The sequence below is a fragment of the Drosophila tropicalis genome, unplaced genomic scaffold, assembly GCF_018151085.1.
Source record: "Drosophila tropicalis isolate 14030-0801.00 unplaced genomic scaffold, ASM1815108v1 contig_593, whole genome shotgun sequence".
Classification (NCBI taxonomy): Eukaryota; Metazoa; Arthropoda; class Insecta; order Diptera; family Drosophilidae; genus Drosophila; species Drosophila tropicalis.
This window is the reverse complement of record NW_027173070.1, coordinates 16535318-16544678: the sequence shown is the minus strand read 5'-3', so window position 1 is coordinate 16544678 and position 9361 is coordinate 16535318. Positions and strand designations below refer to the sequence as shown.

Sequence of the window (9361 nt, the reverse complement as noted above, 5' to 3'; positions counted from 1 at the left end):
TTGGAAATTTCAAATTTTTGCTACATTCGATATCAGGTTGAAATTTTGTCTTTTAACTGCAAATTCATTTATAATTTTTGTCACCTCTTTATCACATGAGAGTGTGATACCTCACTCATTGTTCAAATGAATTACTGTTACATTGAGGGTCTTTAAATCAATCCATCATGAACATGTTACGAGTAAAAGATTCCTTTATAGGGTGAAACCTGCAAATCATTATTATAGACAAGATAAAGAATGATATATAAAAACATAAACCGGGCCATAAGTATTTCTTCCAATGAATTGTTTTCCTCAAGTAGTTGTTGTTTCATTAATAATATCCTGTTTACTTAATTTCTTGGGTTTTAGGGTAACTCCCTTACATAAACTCCAAAAAACCTACATTCTCCTCGAAAGGCGCAATCAGCAACAGTCTACTTGAGAAATTCATATATATAGCATTAATCATATCTTTTGGGGCGGTGATTGACCCAACTCAACTGATTTAAATGACTTAATCTAAAGAACATTTTTTTGGCGCATGCAATGTGTCACCCAATGGTTTCTTTTTTGTATACCGGAGGGGAATTTATTATAATGGATTGAAATTATACTTCAAAAAACATATATACCAAATTTTTGAAAAAAATTCAGAATGATTCTGATCAATCAATATAAATTTTGGAGTTTTCTAGCCTTAAGGGGATAAACGGCTGCTTTTCATAAATGAAAGTTTGTTTAGTTCACTTTTTCAGTTGGTTCAAAAAATCCCAAAATTATGAATGTGGTCAGTACCAGAATTGTGCCATTTCTGTGTCGACTGCACTTTGTTTCATTAAAATCGGTTCAGAATTACTAACTGTATCCTACGAGAAAAACGCGTTTGCCTTACAAATCATTGTACAAAACTATTCCCAATATTATCCTATATCCCAGATGGAATGACTTGTTAGTCTAAGCTTTGAAATCTCTCTAGCTTTCATCAAGGAAATAATGCTTATAATGAAAATTATTGCTCAACCATGAAATCCTCCTTAATGAACATAGCTTTTGGTTTACTTATCAAATCTTATCAAATAGTTAAATGTTTTTCATTTCTGTTTTATTATTCATTGGATCTACTTATAAAAATTATGTATAAGATCAATTCAAGGCAACGCTTATCAAACAAGTAGTTCTCGATTTCAAACTAAGGTTGTTCACTTGATAGATAACGATAACCTTATCAATAAGAACGTTTTTGAAATTCTCTTGAGTTTCCTTTTTGGCCATATATGGCTAAACGGGGATTCCGTCGAAAACCTACAAACAAACAAAAATGTACTTTTATGGTCGTTGTCGACAAAAAAAAAAAAACAAAATTGTTTAATTTCATGTCAATAGTTGAGCTTCAATGATTTTGGTCAATACGAGTTTTATAGACCAAAACCAGACAATATGAACAATTGCATTTGATTGATTTGAACCCTGCCCAAAAAAAAAAAAAAAAACAAAACTGGGGATCTCTCTTCCCATTGACCATGGGGTACGTTCTACTGTGAGTGAGAATCTCAAATCCCAAAAATGGTTAGCAAAACAATGCCGCTAAATGACTCGAATTTGGATTGCAACTCCAAAACGTTTTTTTGTGGGTGAGTCAGCCAGCATTTGGCATTGTTTTGCTTGCGCTCTGTTTATTGCTGATTCTCTACTGTCTCTCTCTCTCTCTCTCCTTTTCTAAACAATTGTACAATGCCTGACCATATAAGGCAATATGGTCACTATTATACATATGAACGGCAATCGATCAACTTGAAAATACCGCTAAAATCTATGGGGCGTGGTCCGCCGACTGATAAGCCAAGTGAATAAACAACTAAAAAAATATTGAAGTTTGAATCATGAACCCGCATATCACTTATCGCCAACTTCCTGGGCTGCCTTTTGGCTGCCTTTCCGCCTCTATTTAACATTTGTTTATACTTTTATATTGGTAAAAATTCAAACTAGTTTCGTTTGCCTTATATATGCAATGAACAAACGCGTGTTTATCGCCCTCGCCCGATGACCGCATCCATTGGCGTTTAGTCATACAAAAAATATTTTAAGTCATCATTATGTTTTCAGTTCTTCATCGCTTTTTCTTTATTCTTTACCTAAGCGGTTACAATTAGAGAATGGTATGGTATGGTATGGTATGGTATGGAATATGTATGTATGCCTTTCTTTTTCTTGTTTGGAATGTATGTAATAGAAATGCAATGGAAGTAGCTTAATGTGTGTTTTATGTGTATGTATTGATAATATCGTGAATGCCAAATATGATTATTTTATAATATAATAAATGCCAATGTGCTTTATGAACTTGATCAATTTCGATATTGGAACACAAAATGGGCCTTTGCTTAATGCGTAAATTGTGTGTGTTGATTGGATGTGTTTGTTGGTTGTGTGGGTGTGGGTATGTTTTCCCATACATCATCATAATATAGATTTTAGATTGTATGCTTTATGGTCTTCTTGTATAAAACTGTGTATAAAAGTAGTTTTTATTTTGTTTTGGAATGCAATCATTATGCGGTCGCCCGTGCATTTTCTCTCCTTCTCCTCTTTTTTCTTCGAACTGACGTGATTTTTTTCTTGTTGTTATTGTTGTTAATTTGGTCAAGAGGAGGCACGCCCAGTTTTGGCCAGCCGCATCATCTTCGTAGTAGTTGTTGTTGTTGTGGGTGGAATTATTTAGAAGCATTTACGATGAACAATGGATGGTCCAGACTCATCGTATTCCTGCTTAGAGATCCACATCTGTTGGAATGTGGATAGAGAAGCCAGAATGGAGCCACCAATCCATACGGAATATTTACGCTCTGGTGGAGCAACAATCTTAATCTTCATGGTGGACGGAGCCAGGGCGGTAATCTCCTTCTGCATACGATCAGCAATGCCTGGATACATGGTGGTACCACCAGATAGGACGGTATTGGCATACAAATCCTTACGGATATCCACATCGCACTTCATGATCGAATTGTAGGTAGTCTCATGAATACCACAGGCCTCCATGCCCAAGAATGAGGGCTGGAACAGTGATTCAGGGCAACGGAAACGCTCATTTCCGATGGTAATAACCTGTCCATCGGGCAACTCATATGATTTCTCCAAAGATGAGCTTGAAGCAGCTGTGGCCATCTCCTGCTCAAAGTCCAAAGCGACATAGCACAATTTCTCCTTAATATCACGGACAATTTCACGCTCAGCTGTGGTGGTGAAAGAGTAGCCACGCTCAGTCAAGATCTTCATCAAGTAATCGGTCAAATCGCGACCAGCCAAATCCAGACGCAAAATGGCATGGGGAAGGGCGTATCCCTCATAGATGGGAACAGTGTGAGAGACACCGTCACCAGAATCCAGTACGATACCAGTGGTACGTCCAGAAGCATACAGGGACAGCACAGCCTGAATGGCCACATACATGGCCGGAGTATTGAAGGTCTCAAACATAATCTGAGTCATCTTCTCACGATTGGCCTTAGGATTGAGAGGGGCCTCGGTCAACAGCACGGGGTGCTCCTCGGGGGCCACACGCAGCTCATTGTAGAAGGTGTGGTGCCAGATCTTCTCCATATCATCCCAGTTGGTCACAATGCCGTGCTCAATGGGATATTTCAAGGTGAGAATACCACGCTTGCTCTGTGCCTCGTCACCCACATACGAATCCTTTTGTCCCATGCCGACCATCACACCCTGGTGACGTGGACGGCCAACAATCGATGGGAAGACGGCACGGGGTGCGTCATCACCGGCAAAACCGGCCTTACACATACCGGAGCCATTGTCAACAACTAAAGCAGCAACCTCTTCGTCACACATTTTGATTGATTAATACTTTCTGCAATAGAGTGAGAAAAACGAAAAGAAAAGAAATTTTAAAAAATTAGAAAAAAATTTTATCTACACTCGAATTGAAAAACACACACGCAGACAGGACAAAGGATGGGCGGCATCTCTTTGCTTAGCCGACAAAGACAAAAGCCGCCCCGAAAGGATTCGTTCAAACCGCAAAAAAAAAAAAAAAAAACCACAACGCGCACTTACAAAGAATTGCACACACCAACACAAAAAGATCTCAAGCCAAGACAAAATTGTACCCGTTATTAGCCAAAACGAAATTATTTATTACCTTTTATGGAAATGGATGAATTTTTTCTAGCTCCGCAAAACTATACTTGGCACAATGACAGACGAATTTCAATTGACGACGCCTACTTTTTCCACCGTACTTTTCAACTTTCCAACACTATATTCGGACGAAACAACTGGACGAAACACTCGAACATGCCATTCGAGCAAATGAGTCGAACAACTCGAACATTGAACGAAATAGCGAAATAACATGATGAGTCGTGTTATCGACAAGCTCTGTTAACTCACTGTAAGTTTTTTTTCATTTTTATACCCTTTCAGAGGATATTATAAAATTGTTCAGATGTTTGTAACGCACAGAAAGTATATACATATATTCTTGATCAGCATGAGATAGATAGGTGGCGTTAAATGTTGAAGATCTTTAAGGACTCGTAGTAGCAAAACTCACACTTCGGCATACAACCCCCCAAACCAGACGTAAAATAAAGACAATTAAGGAGCCACATTAGTAAGAAGATACAATACATGGACAAAGATACATTAACAATGGCAATAAACAATACAAAATTTATTTATCTTCAACTGATTCAAAAGCTTTGAGTCAGAAAAAACTTAAGTTAAGCTGGGCAAATGATACACAAATGTCATAGACATAGCAAAAACATAAAATTGTTCGACAGCAACTGTATGTTTCAAGAAACACATATTTCAAAATTAACCTATAAGAAAAAGACATACACTAAAATGAAATCAGATTTTGTATTAATGAAAATTTATAAGGAAAATAACAAATATAAAAATTGCTAATATATTCAATATGTATGTAGGTACATATATGATTTCTATTTAATCAATAATTTTAAAAATACCGCGACATCGATGTCAATCTCTACTGCTTAACGAAACATTCGTTAGGCGTCCCTCAACGAAACTCAGTCGAACTCACTTACATCCCTCGAACAAATTGGAACCGAACGTAAAAGCTAGAGAAGGGAATTTTATCTATCGTTAACAATTGAAGCAAAAACGAACTTAATTTAAAAAAATAAAACAATCTAACCAAAAGTTCATCGTGGAAGTAACGCAAATAAGGTATTTGGACAGCGTATGTTGTCCTATTAAACTTAGCATTACCCTATGCTGAAATGAATGAAATGATTTTAATACTTTCTATCTTCAATGCCATCTTATCTTCAATATATGTACATACATATGTACATATGTATGTATGTATATATGTATGTATGTATCTTCCAAGGTTAGTTGATCCATTGTAATGCCGCCTCATTGTCATATTTTTAAGCACAACAAAAAATGTAGCACTAGTGCAAGGTGGCGCAAAAGAAGTCATCCGATGTTGTTTGGCTCTTATTTTTTTAGATTTTGGTTAATTTTACCAGAGACTTACCTTAATGACTGTTGGCAATCCCGTTTAGTATTTATAGGGCTGATAGGACACTTTTTTCTAAATAGTTTTTTTCTTGAAAATAATTTTACAAAATAATCTACTACTGTGTAAAAAACCTTTTTTTCTTAAGATTTGTTCGGGATAGCTTAACTATATGACGTAAGGAAAAAAGCCGAGATAACATTTGAATTTTGAACTATATTGAAAAAGTACAAGTGAACTAAGCCATACGATAACCCACGCAGTGTCACAACGCCAACGCACAGCAGTGTTGGTAAAAGGAAAAAATTATTTCGATAGCAATAACCAGCCTGGCATATGTAGAAAGTCGGCATTTGTATTAAATTATTTTACCTATTAAATACTAAAATTTAAAGTTTAAAAAATATATATATTTACACGAATTAAGGCAAACAAATATAATGGCAGCGCAATTAGCACAAGTGCAACAATGGTTTGACCAATATAAAACAGTGGTCGACAAATCTCTTCATGATCCCGCCAAGCCATGGACGAAAGGACTTGATTTAGTCGAACAAAAATCAGGATTTTCCAGAGTCAATATTTTCTTTGGTGAGTGTCCTCAAACGCATGACCTTATCATGAACATTAAGGAGCGCCAGAGGAGTGCACTGAAGCTACGTAATACGTGGCTAGCAGGCCTTTTTAGAAGAAATGTTGTAGAAAATTTAAAAATAGCCGATTTGGTAATATACATACATATATGTATTTAGCAAGGCCAACCACTAACATTCTATAAGTGTGAGGAGGAGACGGTAATCAGTCATCAAATTAGATGATTTGTTCTGACTGGCTTAGTTAATAATGTTAATTGTCCTCCCGGTCATGTGTGGTGCTAGGTCTCTCACACGCAAACACACACTCCCAGCACACTCTCTTGCCGCCACACATACACTTACACGTGAGAATCAATGTGTTTTGCAATTTTCTTTGTTTACTTACGAGTAAGTACAAAAATTTTTCTGTCTGCTGCAACGTCGCTGGAGAAGAAAATTGAAATTTAATTAATTCACCTATCATCTGCGGCCAGTCAAGAGGTCAAAGCTCAGTTTTAACTCCCAGCTACAGTTTCGACTTTGAGCAAGCTGTGACTTTGCCTTCGTGGCGCTTTGCACACGTGTAAAACGAAACAACAAACGAAAAAAAAAAAAACATAAGTTTACCTGTATGTGTGCGTGTTGGTGAGACGAAGCTTCCCCAGCTCAACCACGAGAAAGCCCCTCAAATGTGGCTTTGGGATTATATTGTAAATATCAGACACCGGCAGGCAGTTGAACGCAATGTCAGGGTTCCCATTATCTATATAGGCACAGGTGAGTTAGTGAGTGAGGTGAATCAGTTTAGAAGGCTACGCCCCAAATTTATTCCATTACCCCATAATACATTCGTCTTTTGACACCTTCTAAACAACAAAATGTGTGCAAAACTCACTCGATATCTATGTATAATTAGTTCGTCGGGCATGACATCATTAATGATAAATGTTGTACAAAAAAGGAAACAACATTATGTAGTAGAATGTTGCCGACGATTTTCTGTTGTGGTCATCCGGGCATGCAATGCTAGACTGGCCGGGATTTTAACCATGTGCAGTACACTTTTCTTGAATTTCTGACAACAGCTAAATGGTTAATTATAGCATAACCAGAGAAATGATATGTGCATATCAGGAGCGGTGGAGAGGGGGCGAATATTAATTATATCTAATATAATTTTTATGCCTATAGGACACAGGTACATATGTTTGCAAGTTTCAAATGTAAAGATTCTATTTCATTGGTTATCCTGCCTCTTCCAATTGGAATTGATTTTAGCAAAATGAAAACTTTTCCTTTTGAAGTAAAGAAAAACATCAACATATTTATACATATTGTTATTGTTATTGTTATTAGAAGTATAGAATATAGTTGTAAACTATCAACGTAACCATATTTTACAAGCACTGGCAACTAAGGCCATCGACTTAGACGAAAACTACATCCATACACTAGCCTTATTGTTCAGTTGCCTAAACGACTGGGCCATTTAGACAACTCATCTACCGAGGACTGCAATATTTATACATATATAGTTAGGGACTGATTGTTATAGAACCTTTTAACATAAAATTTTATGCTAATATTAGTTGAGATTCTTAGGAAATGCATTTATAAATTGGTTAAACCCTTTTGTTGGCCCTTCTATTGATTTAACCGCCCCTGTTGAATGTTTCTGCAATAGCATAGAGGGCTCTTCAATTTTATTAGCTTAGAAGTGTATCGTTAACGAGCTAGAGATCATGGCATTTGAGGCATTGGAAAGCAAACTAATTGATTTATTCCTGGAGCATGCCATTCTCCGTTATGGTAAACGTGTTCCAATCAATTAGTCCATATCATTATTAAGAGGAAATTCTATTACAGTTTCTGTTGGGCTTTGCGCCTTGTACCTGATATTTGGCTACGGCGCTCAACTCCTGTGCAACATTATTGGTGTACTATATCCTGCGTATATCTCCATCCATGCAATTGAATCGAGCACTAAGCAGGATGATACCAAATGGCTCACCTACTGGGTAACATTTGGCATATTCACGGTCATTGAGTTCTTTTCGGGTGTTCTGACCAGCATCATACCTTTCTATTGGCTATTGAAAGTAAGTAGTGGATTTGATTGTTAAATTTGGAAAGAAATTAAGTTTTGTCTTTTTTGTTCTTATAGTGTGCTTTCCTTATTTGGTGCATGCTACCAATGGAACAGAACGGCTCCGTTATTATCTATAACAAACTGGTGCGACCCTACTTTCTGAAACATCACCACTGTAAGTTCCATATCGTTTTGCTCTTAAAGGAATTTCTATCTAATATCCATTTCGTTGGGTTGCAGCTGTTGACAAGATCATTGATGATGGCATGAAGAAGGCATCTAGCGTGCTTAAGGCAGATTAGGCTGCAATTGAAAAGCCCACTACTTCCGTCACAAGCATTTGGAAATCCCCAGAGGAATCACTATTTGGAAACTTTGCTAATTTTTAATTACACACATATTTGATGCGTTTGTTAGCCACAAAAAAATCTCCGCTTGTTGTACAATTAAAACTCAACGTGTTTTTCCTTTATTTAACTAAGAAGTAGATTCAGCTTCCACCTTTTCTGGAGCAGATGCCGCCTCATCGGCAGCTTTTCTACGATTGCGCCAAGCGGTCATGTAGGTCCGTGGATGTATTGGCAGAAGACCAGAGATGCCTAGCAACTCGGCAGCCGGCACTGAGAGATGTGCACCCTTTCCCAGCCAGAAACGAATGCGTTCTGTGTTGAGGGCCACTAGTCGCTCATTGAAATCATTGGGCAGGGGATCGTAGGATCCTACTTGTTCAATCACCGGCTGATGCTGGTTTTTGCGTCGCTGGAAACGGCAGGAGTTGAGATATTAAATAGGGCAACATATATGTACATGTCGAAGAAGAGTCGCGCTCGCTCACCTCCATGACAACAATGTGATAAAATGGTCTGTTTGTACAGCCTTGACGAACGAAACGAATGATTTTGGCTGATTGCTTATAAAAGCGACCAATTCCACTTGCCGGGGACAAGGACATTTTATGAATTTAAATATATCGCAGGAAACTGAATTACGAAGAATAATATATAACAGCTGAATCAGATCTGGCAACGCTTCTTCATGTCCATGCCGATAGCAGTACAGTCGAATAACCATTAGTGATGTGCGTCTTACTCGTGTTAACTAGAGCGTCGACCTTGGTTTGCGCAATAAATAATTCACTTTATCGTTAATTTAGCGACTCGGACGGCTACAATCTATGACAAAAAAAATAAGTGAGAT

General features: G+C 37.4%; 3 protein-coding genes across 6 annotated transcripts; 1 reads left to right on the top strand and 2 right to left on the bottom strand.

Annotated features, from left to right (window-relative positions):
* Nucleotides 1-2079: 2079 nt before the first annotated feature.
* Act42A (Actin 42A) lies at nucleotides 2080-5660 on the bottom strand. 2 transcript variants are annotated; one of them, XM_068290845.1, is made up of 2 exons: nucleotides 5519-5660; nucleotides 2080-3853 (listed from the first exon to the last, which is right to left on the bottom strand). In XM_068290845.1, exon 2 carries the CDS (start codon nucleotides 3832-3834, stop codon nucleotides 2704-2706), a length of 1131 nt encoding a protein of 376 aa, XP_068146946.1. In that variant the 5' UTR covers nucleotides 3835-3853; nucleotides 5519-5660; the 3' UTR covers nucleotides 2080-2703. The 2 variants fall into 2 exon arrangements, with proteins under 2 accessions (XP_068146946.1, XP_068146945.1); XM_068290844.1 differs by lacking the exon at nucleotides 5519-5660 and adding an exon at nucleotides 4145-4265.
* A 139-nt stretch (nucleotides 5661-5799) lies between these two features.
* ReepB (Receptor expression enhancing protein B) lies at nucleotides 5800-8616 on the top strand. Of its 3 annotated transcripts, none has more exons than XM_068290846.1 (4): nucleotides 5800-6091; nucleotides 7942-8174; nucleotides 8240-8339; nucleotides 8405-8616. In XM_068290846.1, exons 1-4 carry the CDS (start codon nucleotides 5941-5943, stop codon nucleotides 8464-8466), a joined length of 546 nt encoding a protein of 181 aa, XP_068146947.1. In that variant the 5' UTR covers nucleotides 5800-5940; the 3' UTR covers nucleotides 8467-8616. The 3 variants fall into 3 exon arrangements, with proteins under 3 accessions (XP_068146947.1, XP_068146948.1, XP_068146949.1); XM_068290847.1 differs by lacking the exon at nucleotides 5800-6091 and adding an exon at nucleotides 6422-6852; XM_068290848.1 differs by lacking the exon at nucleotides 5800-6091 and adding an exon at nucleotides 7803-7884.
* On the bottom strand, nucleotides 8536-9202 carry mRpS16 (mitochondrial ribosomal protein S16). Its single transcript, XM_068290849.1, has 2 exons — nucleotides 9000-9202; nucleotides 8536-8923 (listed from the first exon to the last, which is right to left on the bottom strand). Exons 1-2 carry the CDS (start codon nucleotides 9114-9116, stop codon nucleotides 8642-8644), a joined length of 399 nt encoding a protein of 132 aa, XP_068146950.1. The 5' UTR covers nucleotides 9117-9202; the 3' UTR covers nucleotides 8536-8641.
* Nucleotides 9203-9361: the final 159 nt, after the last annotated feature.